Source organism: Impatiens glandulifera, chromosome 2 (assembly GCF_907164915.1).
Source record: "Impatiens glandulifera chromosome 2, dImpGla2.1, whole genome shotgun sequence".
Taxonomy (NCBI): Eukaryota; Viridiplantae; Streptophyta; class Magnoliopsida; order Ericales; family Balsaminaceae; genus Impatiens; species Impatiens glandulifera.
The window spans coordinates 16,591,661-16,611,545 of record NC_061863.1 but is presented as its reverse complement, the minus strand read 5'-3'; the positions used below and the strand labels follow the sequence as shown (position 1 = coordinate 16,611,545).

Sequence of the window (19,885 nt, the reverse complement as noted above, 5' to 3'; positions counted from 1 at the left end):
TTGAACTTTCAATCTTAAAAAGTGAAAGAAGGAGCAGCTCCAAGGGATGAAGATTTCTGTTTGGCGACTAAGACCAAAGAGGATAAAATTGTTTATTAGGACGTATGGGAGAATTTGGTAAGTATAAAATATGTTTACTTTATTTTTATCTATTATTGACATTAACATGTTTTGTTGTACGATGAGCTGAAATATATGCGAGTTGAATGTCTCGGCATTTCTAAAGTGGATTTGGTTTAAGGAGTTTTGACCCTTAAGACAATGGAACAATTCTTGGGATGGGATCAATTTTAGCTTCCCAAGTTTAAGTGTCAGCGCAATCCAAAAACCAACTCCGTCAGGATAATTTGACAATGCCACGAAGGCTCGGTGATTTAAAAGACATGATGAGTGATCAGAAAAGGACGTCATAAATAAACCAGTAGAGGGCAAAAATGAAAGAAATGATGAAGAAAGAATGGGTAGATATGGAAGACAAGATGAGGGAGGAGAATGTCAAGATAATACGAATTATGTCACAGTTTATGTGTGGCGGTTCATCAATCCTACAGTGTGTGCAAAGTCTACTAATGTCGATCAATCATCGAGCCAATGTTCATCCACGGTAGTTCCACCCGTGCAGTCCCAACAACAATGAGACGACGGTGATTCTAGGGAAGAAGACGCAGATTAAATAAAGGAATTATGATTATTATTTTGTATTTGTTTAAGAAAATTTGTTATGTATAATTATAATTTAAATTTTGGTGTAGTACCGAACAATTATTTTTATAAGATTTTTAATATGTTTTAATTTTGGTTTAATTACATATTTAATTTTGGTTTATAATATACTTATATTTCTATTTAAAATATATATATATTGATTGGTTAAAGTCCAATCGATGTTTCTTTTTTCCCTATACCTATTGGTTAAAGTCCAATTTGTGTTTTCCTATATCGATTGGTTAAATTCCAATCGACATACCTTGAATTCATATTACTGAGAGAGCATCTAGAGACCAGTGACGACCATATTAAATCCAATCGGTGTTTTCCTATATCATTTGTAAATCAAGATATTACTGTGCGGAAAACCAGATGGTATTGAGACTTTTTTTACTAGTGTTTGTGGATAAATAAGTATGCAATAAATGATATCTCGGTACTAACAAAATGAGAGTTGACACACTCTATTGAATGGAAAACTTATTTTAGTCTCGATAAAAATTCCAATTGTGTTCTCTATTAGCATGAGTTGATACCTCAATGGCCACTCGAATGTGAGACAAAAAATAGAAACGCTAAATTCATTAATAGGTGTTTCAAGCTCAAACCAAGTTACACGAGATCATTGGTAAATGTCACATCCTCATGCCAAATAGAAAAGCTTCATCCATGCAACCCGAGGTTCCTTAAGGGTAGATGAGAAGAAAAAGTCTGAGGCGGTTGGAGCATTTTAGATATTTCTACCTCCACAATCTCTCGGCGAAGAAGAAATAAAACAGATGACGTCTTTAGCGTTGTTGTTAAAAAATATCTTTTGTGTTTGGCATCATTTTTTATCAATTTTGTTTTGTTTCTAAAATGTTTTTCAAATTAAAAGATATTAAGAAAAGATAAATAAAAAAATTAACTTTTCATGACAATGAACTACGTATGTAGTATATTCACTAGGCTCGATCATATTCATTCATTCTTCTTTAAATATAAAAAATAATAAGACAATATTTTTGAAAGACAAAAAATTCATATATCAAACTAGGGGCATTTTTCAAAAAATATGAATAAAATGATTTATCATAAAAAATAATATAAAAAAAGAAACAACAAAGAAAGATTGGGTTGAGATGAAACTTTTCTAATATTCTGATAAACCTTAAGATTTCTTTTTCATACAAAGAACCTAGAATTCATTTACGAAAGGTTTCTATACGCAAAGAGATTCGCCATCATTCTTTGACTCCAAACAAAAACATTCCCATAAGAGGTTCCTATCTCCGACTATTTAGAGTCCAATACGTGTCTAACTAAAAAGTGTCATTCATCCTCAAATGTATTCACGCGCAATCGGTCAAATGGTGGACAATGTTCAATGCATTGAATAAAAAATAAAGACAATCCAAAGCATTTTTAGAAAACTCTTGGATTTGTGAAACCAAGTGAAAAGAACTACGAGTCCAATTTTTGGACGGGGAAATTGGAAAATGTAAAATCTTCAGATCTAACACTTCAAAGTTAAAAAAACAAAATTGAAAGGAGTTGTCATCTTCCTATTTCAAGAAATAACGTGTATAAGATGTCTATTATCAATGACGTGTCGTAAATCATCCAAATAACAATGCGATATAAGATGTCTATCCTTGATAACGCATTCTAAGTGATCTAAAAAAAATATATTACATAAAATCAATAAACAATATAAGTCGTCTATCCGCGATAGCGCAACACGGAACCATCAAATCCTAGCAGAAGTCAAAGGTTACACAGTAATTACACTAAAAGATAAAATCGCTTGTCCAACAAACTATATTAATAGATGTAAAATCCTTAAATGCAACCCTCCTAGAATGGAAGAGAATAAAACAAAAAGGAGGGGTTGTCTCTTATATGCATATTACTTTGATCCGGATGCAATGTAAGAGGCATATCACCAATGGCAAAAAAAGAAAAAAAAAAGATACGATGTAAGACGTATATTCTCGATAACATGTCGTAAAATATCTAAACTGAAAAATCAATGATGTTGTCTAAAATAAGTAGCGCATTCTAATCCATTCGGAAAAAAAACAAAAAAAAGAACATAGTTCACACTGGGGCATTTCAAAAAATAAAGAAAATAAGTAGCGCATTCCAAACCATTCGTAGAAAACATCAAATTCTAAGCTCAAACCACATGAATGAAGAAAATTGTTCCGCTTCTTTAAAAAAAAATATGTTTTAAAAAATGGGAGATGACTCGAAACTCGAGGCTTGAAAAATCAAATGAGTTAAAGTAGTCATCGAGATCTAGACATTGAAATCACTATTGTGTGTACATCTAGATTCTTGTCTTTATTGCCCAAAGACAAGAATGCGGGTGTATCGATTTTGTCATATATACTCATGTTACTAAAAAATGGAGTTTCCCTCAATGTTGTGATATTGAAATCACCACATATTATTCATCTAGACTCTCGTTCTGATTTCTAAAAGCAAAAGTATACGTGTATTAATTCTATCAGATATATTGGGTCTCCATAAAATAAAATAAAAATATATAATAATACTTAAAGTGGATGAGACATTGAAATCAACACTCGATGTTATTGAGACTCACGTCTTGATTTGATTTAAAAGCAACATGAGTGTACTTATTTTATTAGATATTACATCGAGTACAATGGGAGATCTATCAAGCCAAGAATAACGAAAAATATCTCCAAAATGTTTTTAAAGGAAGCGGGAAAAATTCCAAAGTACATGACGCAAGGCGGTAGTTTGTATTAAGACGTTAGAAATGATGATTTGACAGTAAATTTTCTTTTAAAAAAAATATTTCAAAATAGTTGAGAGAACACAAATTCGAGTGCGTCAAAAAAAGGGAAATCGGCCTTTTTTTTGAGATGGTCCAAAAGTGACATTCAAGTGACACTCCGAAAAAGTATTGATCCAAGATTCGTTCTGAAATAGAGAGATCGAGGCACATATTAACTCGCAATTAAAAAAACAAGTCAAACACTATGGGCATTTTCCGAAAAATGCACGAAGTGTCAAAATGTTCAAACAAAAAAATTCAAGACATGAACTAGGGGCATTTCAGAAAAATAAAAATAAATAAATAAAGTATCGAAATTTTCAAAGAAAAAATAGAAACCCCCAAGTCATTCAATAGGAGCATTTTACAAAACTGAACGAATCGTCAAATTCTTTAAAAAAGAGAGAAAATCCCTCAAGTTATGCATTAAGGGAATTTTCATAAGATAAATGAAGTGTTGAAGCCTTCAAATAAAGAGAAAACCCCCAAGTCATGTACTGTGTGCATTTCCCAAAAATATGATGAAGCGTCGAAGTCTTCAAAACAAGAAAAAAAAACTCAAGTCATGCACTATGGGCATTTTCCAAAAAAAATGAAGCGTCAAAGTTTTCAAACAAAATATTCAAACAGAATAGAAACTTAAAATCATGATAAATAGGGCTTTCTCACAAAACAAAAACAAAAGTGGTCACAACCCGAAAATTGAAGAATTCAAAAATAAAATGAAGAAACAATCTAAGACGATCTCATTAGAATTATATCATATGAATTCCCTATTTTTAAGCCTTTGTAAGATCTGTACGCAAAACAAGCATTGAAACATGCATTTGCACAAAAGTGTCACACTGAGGCATGAAGTAGTTGCAAAGATTAAGTAGTAAGTCGCTCATTGTGTAAATGACGCAACTCAAACCATCCTTATGTGATTAAACACTCGTCTCTTCTAACTATGAAATTACAAGACTAGTAAATTGTTTAGATGTCAATCCACCAAGTAGACGCAAACCTCTAGTTATCTTACGGATTTTGTCACGCAACTTAAACTAGTTAGACACGTACAATCGGACTAATTAGATTCACAACTCAAGACTAGGATCGTGAGGTTAAGATGATGCAGTCGTCTATTTGAGGAAGGGAACCAACCCTCTAGATATGTATGTATTTGATCTATGGACTATAATGGTGTAAGATTAATATATTTTTTTTCAATCGATTTGAAAGACGGTGAAAACCCCCTTGGCTATTTCACGCAACTAGTTTATAGACTATAGTGGTATAAAATTAATATATATGTAAGACATTCACCCGCACAAGGATGCAATACTATTCGGTTATCTAACATAACTGGTTTTCGAACCATAATATATTGAGATCAATACACGTGTTCATGAATCCGCAGAATAATAAAACCTATTGGTTATCTCACACAACTGGTCTTCGCACTAAAATAGCATGAGATTAAAATATCGTTTTCCATTTTTTCCATTTTTTGAACGTCGCGCGTCCACCCTCAGCTTGCATTTCAAGACGATCGGCACAATCAGCACAATCTGCACGAACGGCGTGATATCAACTCTAATAACTAGGTCGTTTATTCATCTGCAAAGCTTTGTTGGAAGGTTAGGGTTTTTAGTTTACCCTATTCTATAATAGTTAGAGTTTCTAGTGTATCATATTTTGTTGTTGTATTCTTCTATTCATCAAAATTGGAAGAAAGAAAAGTAATAAGAATAAGGAAGTCATATAATTTTTGATGGAAGGAGTAAGGGAGGTAGCTGAAAAAGAAATCGATATGATTGCTGAAGAAATTATCCATGAAAAGCATGAATGTAGCAAAGGTAAAGAACCAATTACTGATATAAATTCTGAAGAAAGTGTAGTAGGAAAATAGGGGGAAAATTAAGGAACATGGAAGGTTGGGTATAATGAAAGAGAAAACCTCTTTGGACTTAAAAATCAAATCACAAAGCTACTGATGCATGCGAAGAAATGAGAGATTGTTCTCAACAAAGAGAAAATACAACAAACAACCGTCCAATTGAATATACATTATCTTCAAGATTGGAACCTACTGAAGAAGGAAAAATACGAAAAAATAGTAAACTGGTCAGTGGAAACAATGAGGGAGCTAATGAAGTCCGCCAAATCAAAGACCTATAATATCAGGAGCACTTCCAACTGGAAGGTAAATGAAGTCTGGAAAAAGAATGCAGAAAAAAAAGCAGAAGATCATGCATATAAAGGTTAAATCTACTTGGGTGAGTTTAAAACAAAAGTTGATATTCTCAACTCTCCTTTTGAATTTAAATTTCCCACTGAAGTGGATGAGAAATGCGTCAAAGAATGGGAAAATATAGTTGTTAGGAACTACATAGGAAAGAACCGTGTATCTTTCCCAACACTAAGGAATCACTAATAAAACAATGGGAGCAAAAAGGACTAGAGAAGGTTTCTGCAAACACCCATTATCTCTATTTTCTACAATTCAAAAATGGAAATAACTTTGATGATATTCTAAAAAATGGGCATACTTATATTAAATTCAACTGTATGAAGTTTGAGAGATGGTCTAAAGAATTGAGCATTCTAAGCAAGCCAAAGGAAACAGCCCAAATATAGTTCAAACTTAGGAACATCCCAGCACACATGTATAATGCAGAAGCTCTAAGTCACTTTATTAGTATATTGGGGAAATTATTATATATAGACCCAATTACAGTTGGAGGAGAGCACCTTACTTTTTCTAGAATAAGCATTGAAGTGCATCATCAAAGTACACTACCAAAGAACATGACAGTTGTTGATATGAAGGGAAAGCCCACAGTAATGGAAATCTCATATGAATGAAGGTCAAACAAGTGTACTTTCTTCAATACTTTCTAACATGTTAGTACTAAATGTGCAAAAGCAATTGAGGAAGAACATAAAATCACGAAAGCCCATGAAGCAAAAAAGCAAGAAAATGAAACGGAAGAATCAAGAATGGAAGACCATATTGTGGAAGTCAAGGATAGTGATGAAAAAGATAAAAATGAGGAAAATGCAGAGGAGGAAAGTAAGAAGGATTCTGGAAAAAAGAAAATCAGTGAAGGAAAGAAAGTAAATGGAATCAAGGTGAAGAGGAAAAGAAATTTTTCTATAATGCGAATGATCGAAATGGAAATGGAAGATGAACCGCGAGTTGTTGTTCAGGAAACTCAAAAGGAAGATACCCAAAATTTAAAAGCTGAAATAGAGAATTCTAAAGCCGATAAAGAAGATTCCAAAATCAATGTAGAGTCTAAAGTTGAAGCCGAAGATAATGAATACAAGGACACATAAATTCAAGTTGAAGATAACAAAGATAAAAGCCCAAAAATTCTCAGAAACAATTCTTTCTATAAAATCAAAACGGGCTCGTACAAAGAGAGAATTTAAAATGAGAAACAACAATACTCATCATCATCTTCAATACAACCTCCTTTCTTCGTTAGAGGAACGGGAAAAGGAAGAGGAAAAGGAAGGGGAAGAGGGCCTCTCAATGAAAACGGATGGCATGAGAAAATGCTAGGCTAGGATAGTTAAGTTTGAATATAGTTTTTTCTGTTTGTAATCTCTGTTTTTTTTAGAATGTATGAATGTTACCAATTAGTTTTTTTAGGGTCTTTTGATTGTCATCCTTAATAATAGCTAGGGTTTGTCTAGCTTTGATTTCTAACCCTTTCACTTTTAGGATTTTAATGAAATGGTTCTAACCATTTTCTCAAAAAAAAAACATATCATTTTCATTAGTTCGAAAGATGACGCAAACCTTGTACAGCGTTTTGTAATGTCTCAATTCCCATACCTAGATGAGACACTTGTGTCACCATCAACACATTGGCCATAGTTAAAAGTCAATCGTACCATAGTTCACGGATGAAGCAAGGCAAACACCTTTCAAGATCTAAAATTTCCGATGAGGCGCTCAATGAGCACCGAAATCGGGGTATCATCGATCATGTGATCGTCAAGTTTTATCTCTCCATCCTTTAAATGCTTTTCAAATAAATAAAACAAGTCCAAGTAAAACTATATTTTAGTTGTTTTCGAATGTGGTGTCTATTTTGTAAAACTTGGATATGTGCTTTCCAAAACTCGTTTGTTATTTTCAAACTTTGTCCAAGAGGGGAGTTATGTATACACTCACATTTTACCCCCTAATTTAATAATTTTAATTTCCAAAATAATTAAAATTAGGACCGTTTTCAAATAATATAAAATTAATTAATTAAATTAAATAAGCTAGATTGGAATGAAATTTATAAATTTTCTTAATTTTTATTCGCTATCTTGTAACATTTAAAATTATATTGATTTTAATGTTCCACCTTAATTAAAAAATATTCTTGAATTTTTATTTGTAAATCACCTTAATCTAATTTGTTTTCCAACAGGATTTAAAAAATGTTGGGCCCATATTGTTAAAAAATAGAAGGGAAGAAAAACAAAACAAAAATAAAACTAATTGAAGAAAATAAAACTAGTTGAAGATTTTTTTTTTCTTCGGTCTTCTTTCTTAGTATCCAAGAATCTTCCAATTCATCGTAAGGAATCCTAGTTCAATTTCTTGGTTTATCATCTTTGATTTCAATAAATTTTACTTTATTTTTGAGCTTTGACTTGTATGATTATGAAACTTGTAAATTAGTTGAAGATTAACCAGATTACATAAATTTAAAAGTTTTTGCATTCACATAATTTGATAATTCAGTCTAAGACAAAAACGCCCAACTTGATTAAAATGATTTAATTTAGTAAATTCATGTTCTTGAGTCTTTGTCATAAGGAAAGAGCTCAAGAACATGTGTAATGTTGTATATTAATTAAATGAGGTGTCCGTAACCTCTAAAAAATGTCATTTGATTGGCAAAAAATAAAATAAAAACCTCCCATGTTAATATTCGATTTCTATGATTTATTGATGTTGTAGATGTGAATTTAACGTTGTAATTTCGAGTTTGGTCTATTTTGGTCTACTGTGTGTTCTTGGCGTGTGTTATTGGCATGATTTTTGACTAGTGATTGGAACATTTGGCTTGATTTTCAACCGAGGAAACAACCGAGAATCATCCATGATCAAAATTTTCAGCCATCGACCGTGAATCATCCTCGTATATGACCCTGGCTTCGTCCAAAATTTCTCCATTGACTGAGAGTCCGAAAAAAGAATTCTTACGCGACAGAGAACTTACACATATTTATACATACATGTTTTTATTTTGTGATGGTATGTATGCATGTATATTTTATTTATGTATATTTTATTTATGTATAATGTATAAAAATACAAATGAGCATTTTAACACTAGGGTCAATATGACGAAGATAAATTAAATAAAACGTAAAGTGTAATAATAATTTTTAAAAACACCAATATTTTAAAGTAGAGACCTACGGAGTATTTTGGGACGCTTTTAGCCCTTTTCCACACGTAACCAAGAACCGAACTTATAAAAATATCTCTAATTATGTCGTGTATACGCCTAAATTGTTTTCCAAATTTAAAAAAAAATAGATAGCGACTTTTCAGTCATGAGATTTATTCTTAAAATCAAAAAAGTTAAGTGACTTATGTCAAACTACCATTAAAATCTTTATATTCTTACAGCAGTAAGCGAAAGACCGCATCCAACCAAGTTTTTGACTAGGGAACGGTAAAATTCTCACAACCACTAGCAGGCCAGCCGAGATAATCTCATTGAGATTCGATGAAAAGATAAATTATGGAGTTACTCTAAAGACTAGCTTTAATTATCTTATTTTTATATCACTAAAATATAAATTGTTTAATAAATAAATAAATAAATAAATAGCAGTTGAAATAGTGTAAAATTCAGATCCAAACTACCATTTTTATAGTATATAATAAATTTATTTATTCTAAAAGATAAATTATATAAAGCGTTTTATTGTATAATATAACATATTTTATTTATAAAAAAATGAAAATAAGTATGAATTAATTTATCCATTCTTTAATATTATTTTATTTATACATAAAACGAAAATAAGTATGAATTAATTTATCCATTCTTTAATATTATTTTATTTATACATAAAACTTTATAGACACGTGGTCACAATCTTAATTATAAGGAATATAATAACTATATCATATTTATTATAACAATTTTTTCTTTCATCTCTCTCACTCTTTTAGGAATTTGGTAACACATCATATTCTCGAAAGCGTATGGTCTACAAATGTCAGGGGATCTAACATGTACAGAGTTTTTAAGAAGCTTAAACTCTTGAAGAATCATCTCCAAAGCTTTGACAAAAAGAAGTTCATCAATATCTCCAATAGAGTTCTGGCTGCTAGAGAAGTATTGGAAAAAGTTCAGAAAAGGTTATTAAGGGATGATAATGATGAACAACTCAATGAAATAGAAAGGGATGCGCTTGAAAATTTCAGGAAGCTGAGTCTTCTTGAAGAGAATTTTATTAGACAGAAATCAAGACAGAGTTGGCTCACGTTGGGTGACAAAACATAGCTTTCTTTTACAGAAAATGCAAGGCTAGAAACATGAGAAACAATGTATACAGGCTGAAGAATGATGATGGTGAATATGTTCAGGGTCAAAAGGTGTACAAGATTTGGTTATCGATTTCTAAAAGCAGCTTATGGGTACAAGAAAGCAGTATCAAAGTCACCTGAATACCTTGTATCAGATTATTGATAGGAAAATTTCTGCATAAGATAGTCGCGAGTTGATAAGGGTGGTCACGAGGGTTGAGGTTAAAGAAGCTCTGTTTAGTATTGTTGGGAATAAAAGTCGGGGTCCTAATGGGCTTAATGCACAGTTCTTCAAAGACAATTGGTCGGTTGTGGGTAAAGACGTTACTGATGGGGTTCTGGAGTTTTTCAAGAACAGAAAGATGTTAAAGCAATGGAATACAGCGGTCATAACTTTGATCCCCAAAATTGCGATACCCGAGAAAGTACAAGATTTCAGACAAATTTCGTATTGCAATGTGATTTATAAAATAATTTCAAAAATCATTTCTAAACGATTTAAAAATGTCATAGGAAAAAATATAAATCTTAACCAATCTGCATTCATCTCTGGTAGGACAATCTCTCATAATATTCTTCTCATGCAGAGCCTTTTAAAAGGCTACGGGAATAAGAAAATATCCCCGAGAGTGGCTTTCAAAATAGATATCAAGAAAGCTTTCGACTCTATTAGATGGGAATTCATTCGAGACTTTCTGGTTGTATCTGTTTTTCCTATGATTTTTATTGATTGGATTATGTAGTGCGTTTCATCATCTTACTTTGTTGTTAGTGTCAATAGAGTCCACCGAGGCTATTTCAAGGGTGAAAACGGGGTAAGGCAATTCTTACCTTTTCGTAGCTATCATGGCGATCTTTGAGAGCATCTTCGCGATGTTTCGAGAATCGTCCATACATCTTTCACCCATTCTTTGAGGTAGAGGAGGTAACTCATTTGTGCTTTGCTGACGATTTGTTCATTCTAGCGCACGCAGACATTGATTCCATTAAAACTATTAGGGCTGCACTAACGTTCTTTTCTGAGGTTATAGGTTTAACTATTAATGAAAGAAAAAGTGTGGCATTTTATGGAGGCGTGAATGACGAAACGAAGCAGGACATCTTCAACATCATGGGCATCAAGGAAGGCAGTTTTCCCGTAAGGTACTTAGGAATTCCATTAACCGTGAAGCAGATCGAGATCTCACACTACAAGCCGTTGATTGTAAAGGTAAAAACACGATATCTGGCTGGGCAACGAAAAAACTTTCTTATGCAGGGAGGATCGAACTTATCAAAACTGTGGTCATGGGCATAGTTGGCTACTGGGCGCAGCAAATGGTCATTCCGAAGAAGGTAATGAAGGAGCTCGATACACTGATGAGGAACTTTATCTGGGGCAGTAGTAGAAGAGGAGGAAAAAAAGTCAAATGGACCGCTCTCTGCAAACCGAAGGACGAGGGAAGCATCGGCTTGAAGAACTGTATCGAGTGGAACAAGGCTCTCACCTTCAAGCATCTGTGGGCTTTAGAGCGCAATCAGGAGTCACTATGGATCAAATGGGTGCATACGAGGTTTATGAAATAAGAAACCAGCATCTAGACCTGCAAAATTCATGAAGGTATGAGCTGGTCTCTAAAAAAGATTCTTAAACTAAGAAGCGATATTGCAAATCTTTATGACATCCGGCTAGGGGACGGGGAATGTGCTCTATTCTGGCACGACCCTTGGTTCAAAAATCAGCCTATCATCCATAAGGAGGAGTTTCAAAATACCCGCATCAGAAGGGACTGCACAAAAGCGAAAATCAGAGACATTAAAGACGAGAATGGGACTCACTCCTGAGTAGAAATTCAGAAGGACAGAGGATACTTGATCATATAAGTAACATACAACTACACGATAGACCGGATATTCATGAATGGAAAACTGAGGACAATGGGAAGTTGGTATCGAAGAAAATATAGGAAGTAACCCGGGAAAAAGCACAGAAAGTAGAATGGGCTCCTCTTGTATGGTCAACGAAGATTATCCCTAGACACCAGTTCATCATATGGCTCGCCTTCTAGGAAAGACTCAACACTTGTGATCGTATCAGCAAGTATATGAGCATCCCGGACACGAACTGTCTTCTATGTAGAGGAAATGAAGAAACCATAGATCACCTATTCGGGAGTTGATGCATTGCTTCAGAGCTTTGGGACAGATTCTATAAAAGCCTGGAGCTGGTCAGTTTCCCGAGCGAATGGAATGAAATCAAAGATGCAGCACTACTCAAAGCCAAGGGAAATAGATTCGCAACAAGCGTGTTCAAGTGCGGCTTTGGAGCAATGGTGTATAACATTTGGCAAGAACGGAATGCAAGGGTATATGACAAAACCCGCAGGAGCGTTGAAGAGTTATGGAAAGATATTGTATCGGATTGCAGCGCCCTCGCAGGAACGTGGACAAGAATTCCAAGCACAGAGCAGAACTGGAATATTTGTAGGAACGGGAATTTACCGTTTTTTAAACTCATTAGAATTGAAATCATTGTAATCAGATAATTCATTTACGTTTTTAGCTTTTTAGCTTTTATTCAGAATGTTACGACTTCTAAATTATTCTAGGCCTGTCTAGAATGATCTCTTGATCTCGTGGTTTTTTTTCCCATTTTTAGAAAATTTTAATAAAATGACGCTAAGTCGTTTTAAAAAAAAAAACATCGTATTCTTTATCACTCCTCTATAATATATTTCTTTTATATTATTTATATTAGCACATAAACACATTCTATTTCTTAAACAATATTATAATAAGTTATAAATTTTATTTTTATATTATATGTATTTGTATTATTAAAAATTTAATAAATGAAGATAGTAACAATTAAAAATATTATATTTGTTATAATTTCATTGTCAATATTACTCTATTTTGTTATTTTATTGGTTAATGTAAACTTATTTATCTAAATATAAATTTTATAATATTTATTTAAATTATATAATATCATATATTTTATTTATATGAAAATTAAAAATAAGTATGAATTAAATTTATAATATCATATATTTTTTATTTATTTAAATTATATAATATATTTTATTTATTTATATTAACCCATTAACCCTAATATTTCTTAGGCAATATTATAATAATTTATAAATTTTATTTTTATATTATATATATATATATATATATGAAATAAATAAATTAAAATAGTAATAATTAAAAAAATAAATATTTATTATAATTATTATTACTCTTATTTTATTATTTTATTTATATGAAAGCGTTATAAACCTGTTCTTGTTTGAAAGATTGGTCGAAATTTAAGTGGTATCACCCACCCTAACCTAACACCTAACATGGGAGATGTCATCAGCCATTTCGTAAGCCACCCTAAAAGGAACTATAATGATCTTAATAAGAATCTTACATTAGCATAAGGTACCAATCATAAATCAAGGAACTATAATGATCTTAATAAGAATCTTACATTAGCATAAGGTACCAACTGTAATGATCTTAATAAGAATCTTACATTAGCATAAGGTACCAATCATAAATCATTATTGTATGAGGCAGTGTCTTATCATGTCCTTTCTTAAATACATACAGAAAAAATCTCGAATTATATACTAATTTTGGATTTGTTCATGTTTGCATGTAAAAATATCTTTGTACAATAAATCTTTTTCAGGTTCCAAATCGTGACCTTGTTGAGAATTAATTTTCAAGTTCCAAATCGAGACCTTGTTGAGAATTAATTTTCAAGTTCCAAATCGTGACCTTGTTGAGAAATAATTAGTTTCTCTGTACTCTATTTAAGTTAAAATATAACATGCCTTTATTCTATAGGTGTTCTCAAATTTAGATGTATCTACACATTTCAAGAAATGACTGAACTTAGGACCTTCCTTGGTATAAATAAGGATTGTATTGAGGGGTGCATTTATCAAATCAGATGCCCTCATTTTTTTACTTCTTGAAAAAGTGATTTCAGGCCTATTATTAAAATTAAGTATGAATTAAATTTATTTATCCTCTTTTTAATAGAGTGAATTAAGTAATATTATCTAAGAAAAAAGTTGTAAAAATATATAAATAAAAACTACAATTAAATTAACTTTATTTATTTTATATATAAATGTGTAAAAATACATGAATACATAATTATTTATTCTATAATTAGATATAAATTTATTTATCTAAAATAAATTTTATAATGTATTTATTTTAATTATATAATATCATATATAGTTATAAAATTGGATGAGAATCAACTTGCTATAAAAATTAACAAGCCAATCAAATTAATTAGAGAATTCAATTATTTAATAATGTATTACCATGTAGAATAAAAGTTGTGTATACTATTTATTTATTATGGCTTAATCTTTTGAGAAAATATCTCAACAAAGTTATTCAAGATTGATAATTTACCTAAAATAGGTAGTTATTGTAAATTGAAACTTTATTTTAAATTGTATGTTTAATTATTTTAAGAAAATATTAATTATATGTATATATAATTAAGTATAAAATCAGTCTAAAAACAATAAAAAAAAATTACAAATCAATTATCTGAGTTCATTTATTTATTATTTGAATAAGTAATAATATTTTTTAAATTTTAAATTCAATCTATTTGTGTAAAATGTATAAAATCATAAAATCAAAATAATTTATAAACTCAAAAATCATAAAATCTTGGTAAATTTAATATTTTAAAATTTTAAGAAACCTAAAAATTTATATAAATCTAACTTTGTTCTTAGATTAAAAGTGATTTAATTGAACTATATAAACCTGAGTTTGAAAACAAAATGTTATTAAACTTATTAATATATATATATATATATATATATATATATATATATATATATATATATATATATATATATATATATATATATATATATATATATATTATTTTATCATTACTTAATTAAAATTATATTTTTTCTTAAATTAAATTTACTTGAATGAATAATTTTGTAAATACAAATGGGCTTTGTTATTTTATTTTGTACCTTCCAAAAGAAAAAAAAAAACTAGTTCTCTAATAAGTCTAATTTAGGGCTGAAAATGAGACGAGCTGCACGTGAGCTGCTCGCGAGTAGCTCGGTCAAAGCTCGACTCGAGCTCGGTCAAACTCGAGCTTGAGCATGCTCGAGGTCGACTCGTTATATAATCGAGCCGAGTTCGAGTAGTTATATACTCGGCTCGAGTACTCGACGAGCTACTCGAATATATATAATTTATATTAATCTATTTTATATTTAATTTATATTTTATATTTTATATTTTATATATATTTTTTAATTTATATTTTATATTTTATATTTTATATTTTATATTTTATATTTTATATTTACTTTTTATAATATAAAAAATTGTAATACTTTAATTAAATATAAAATATGAGTATTAAAATATAAAATATAAATTTATACCCTAAATGGCTAAATCCCTAACGGGCACCCTCCCTCTTCATTCTTCTCCAGTTCTCCTCCAAAGTCCAAAATCCCTAACCCTAACCTTTCTCCTCCAAAATCCCTAACCTTTTCTCCTCCATAGTTCATTCGGACAGCCGCCAACAAAGAACTAGGTTTTCATCAAACGAGAAAGCAAACGTCACCAAGGAGCTCAATGCAAAACACCGAAAGGTTTTCATCGTTTTCCCCTTTTTTATTTTCATTTTAATTTCTTTTTTATTCTCTTTCGATCTTGCATAGATTCGATATGTTATACTTCCGATCTGTCAACAAAGAATTAGATTCTCTTCAATTTAATATCTGCATTTAGGAATCTTGCTAATATGAATACTGTAATACTGCATTTAAGTCTGTACTCTGTAATACCTAAATCCCTAAAGACCACTTCTGTAATACTGTAATACTGTCCCAAATCAAAGGTCTGTAATACTGCATTTAATGAAATTTTCTAATATTACGCAGATAAGAATCTTTACACCATTCGTGAGGTTCCTTTTACAGATATTCGGTCTTTCAACAGGTAATCTTTCATGCTGCTTCGTTTATATTTACAGTTAGAAAGTATGTTTTTGCATTACGTCCTTGTCATATAATATAATTCTAACTCATCATATATTATGAATTTTTTGGTGGCTTTTAGATCAATTATGTCCGTAGATGGTGTAGCAGCTGTAGATGAAATTGAGAGCAATGAAATTGGTGATGAACTTCAACAAGATGAAACAATTGTTTCACATGCTGGGGAAGAATCACAAAAAAATCAAGATCTAGAAGAACTTTGGAGTTTTGATTAAGTAAGTTTGGTTGTTCTATGTTGGACTAATTTAATATATTGTATGTTTGGACTTTGGATTTTAGATATTTTTAGTTAGAATGGTTATGTTTTAAGTTGAATGTTTTAATGTGTAATGTTGTGTGTTCTATTTGATTTTGATGGAATGTTTATGTTTTAGGTGAAATGAATAATTCTATATGTTTATTCATTTTGTTGTAATCTTTTGATATATTGAAAGTGTGAAACTATTTAGTTGATATGTTTTAATTTTGTATGTTTCGAGTCGAGTTCGAGCTATGAATCGAACTAATCGAGTCGAGCTGAGCTCTTGAGCTCGGTAAAATTCAAGCTAATCGAGTCGAGTTCGAGTCGAGCTCGAGTACTTGTTTTGAGTTCGAGCTCGAGCTTTAATTTTGATACTCGATCGAGTTCGAGCCGTTGAAATTTTTTCGAGCTCGAGCTCGAGTAGACCTCTACTCGAGCTCGACTCGACTCGTTTTTAGCCCTAGTCTAATTGCTAAACCTCAAAACTTGTCAGCCAAGCCACAAGCTTATAGAATATAAATAATAACCAAAAACACAAAACCTTCTATAGCCAAAAAAAAAATTAAAAGTCAAATGAAATAGTGTTATATTGTGATCATTTATTACAAATTATATTTTGCAAACATGGAGATTGGATAAAATTGACTATGGAACTCATTAGAGTCCACATCCATTCTTATGATGCTATCAAACCCAAAATAAAAGCAGGAATTTTAATCATATAATCCTCCACTGTCTTGTTTTAAAGATACCATCATGTATATAAATTTAAGAAAATAAAAACAGAAATCTGTATACCTTCCTTTTCACTTTCTCTCTTCACTCATATATTTGTCTAATACAAACTGTAAAGTTTCAGCAATCCTTCTTCTTTCTTGAGAAAATTTCAGGGACATTATATACTTTCTCCATGTGGGTATACTTTATATACGTTAATTGCAAAAAGCCAAGCAATTGTCAATCAATAAATATACTTTTCACAGATTTCTAATCACGCGGCTCATTCTCGTCAGCTGAGGATTCGTCTGAAGATGACACTTCAAAATTGACCATCTCTCCCGTTGGTGATGATTGCTCCGAGGAATCTGATCATGTAAGAATAAAACAATTTATGTGTTAGCAAACTATTTGATTAATGGTTCAATAAGCCATTTTATAGGGACCCCAAAAGGAAAGATCATAAGAAATTATTTGTTGTCAGCATGTTGGAATGCTTTTAGGCCATCATGTTTGTTTCTCAATGTGAATCCAAATGAGATTACATAGAGGTTTTTTATCCTAAAAAGATATTACTTTTAATAAATATGGATTCTCAGAAAGTTAATCTTGAATAAACTCTCTCTCACAAGCAATCTCACAAGCAACCGTTATTCCTATTTTTTTTTTTTTAATTAAAGGAGAACTAGAATGACACCCCACATGCATGGTCCCCTCCTTAAACTCAAAACGCTCAGACCTTTTGGTCTCTTAAGCCGACTCTTACGACTGACTACCTTGGTGGGGTTACCCCTATTTGCATTTGACACTTATGATTTTGGTTATTTGATATTTTCAAGTAATCCGTTATCCAATTTACCATCATATCATTCCAAGCATCAATCAAAATACCCTGTTTTTTTGGAACTATATGTTCATTATATATTTATACCCTCCAACAAACAATCTCTTTATGTCACTAGTGCCTTTTCCCTTATATAACCAAGTTATTTATACCCTTTTATTTTCAAATACCCCAAAAACAATCAAGGCCTTGAAAGCATAAGTTAGTGTGGGGATATTTAGACATTGTTCATCTGAATACAAATACACAAGTGTTTCCAACTAGAAATTAAAAAAAAAATTATAACAAAAGCTTCAGGTCTTAGAATAGATTAAGGCCATGTTTGTTGTGAGTTATATTAGATTATATCCAAATAACCCACCATCTAATCTATATATATCACATCATTCAAATCTTCAACCAAAATAACTTCTATTTTATATTTTCTTTTCTTTTATCCATTATATATTTATACCATGATTTCATTTTTACTCAAATAACCCTAAAAGCAGGGTTATTTATAAAATAACCCTAAATCAAACAATGCCTAAGAACAACCCAATTGCAGGGCAGTTGACCATAAATTCTAAAATCAAACAGCATTTCCAGCAAATTAACTGAATTTATGAAATGTTGCAGAGTAATAAACAAACCTTTCTGTCCTTTAGCATCGAACTTCTTCGTATGTCGTCGAATGAGTTTCTTAGCTTTAGATATGGTTAGTTGACGTGCAAAGGGAGAAAACTCCGCATCTCCATCACTCCAATCCCCAGCAAACTCGTTCTCAGCCTCACCCCTCATTGTACGAAGAACAAACTTTTTGGCTTTTTTCCTATGGGTACTGAAAAGTCCTTTTACTGACGTCACAAATCCATCCCCAGCTCCATCAACCGAACGCTGAGCAGCCAAAGCTAGCAGGTTTTGACTAGATTTATCAGCTGAAGATCCATCAGTGATGCTGAGAGTATTTTCACTATCTGGAACAGCTGTACTCGGGGTCTCCTTTTGGCTGTTTGACGCAGCTTTAAATTTCTTACCCTACAACAGTAAACAGAAGAATAAACATCATTTGACTTACTTAAATACCCTTGTTTTATATATTCTATTAACATTTTAAAATATGAAATACTAAATATATTTTTATCATTTAACCCAAATAATCCAGCTTTTCATCAATCAATGGAATTCTATAATTATGTGGAAGACGCGTCTGCAAGAGACTAGGATGTGATCAATATCAATGACGATTTCAAGATATTTTGGATTCTAAAACTTGAAATAGTTCTTGGTTATTTATATAAAAAAAAAGTGCAAAATTATTAGAGGTCAAAACATAAAAATCATTTCTGTAATTGCTCCATGTGACTTTAGAACTGAATATCTCTTAGAATAGACCAAATTAGATGAAATGTGTCTAAGACTTAAAACATTCGATATTGTCCTAATCAACATGGTAAAAATTGGCAAGACTTATCAAGTAATCTTTTGCTAGAACTGTCTTCGCAAATATATGGATTAATGAAAATGGTTAGTTTCTTATAAAAAAATATTGTGCTAGAACTATGAGATTGTTTTGTTTGTTTGTTTGCATCCCATCGTTATGACCCCCACATTATTCAAAGTGTTCTTAGTTAGAATTGAACCTATGACCGCCTATTAGTTCAAGAAACTTATCACTTGAGCTACCATGAGTGGGTAACTATGAACTTATTTGAGGTGGGTTATTTGGGGATTATTTCCAAATAAAACAATTGACTTATAATCATTTCATTCAAACCCATAATTATTTTTTTACTTATTCATATATAGTTATACCCTTAATATCTTTTTACTCAAATAACCCCATATAACATGGTTTTTCAAAACCTACATCAAACGGAGTTATTTGAAAATAACCATCTTGTTATTCAAGGTCTACCAGATCAAACAAGGGCTATATCTGCATCATTATTCCACACATTATGAAACGCAGTAGGTGTGCAAAGAACATCTATGGCTATATCCTTGTTGGAAAGGACAAAGCAGTTAA

General features: G+C 31.3%; 1 protein-coding gene across 2 annotated transcripts in view; it reads right to left on the bottom strand.

Moving 5' to 3' along the window:
• Nucleotides 1–16,936: 16,936 nt before the first annotated feature.
• LOC124924036 (protein SABRE-like) overlaps nt 16,937–19,885 on the bottom strand; it is a 30,119-nt gene continuing 27,170 nt past the window's right edge. For both annotated transcript variants that reach the window (XM_047464076.1, XM_047464077.1), the window contains exons 23-24: nt 18,510–18,894; nt 16,937–17,401 (exon numbers count right to left, since the gene is read on the bottom strand). In XM_047464076.1, coding sequence (XP_047320032.1) covers nt 17,304–17,401; nt 18,510–18,894 — 483 coding nt within the window. In that variant the 3' untranslated portion in view covers nt 16,937–17,303. The remainder of the gene's footprint in view (nt 17,402–18,509; nt 18,895–19,885) is intronic.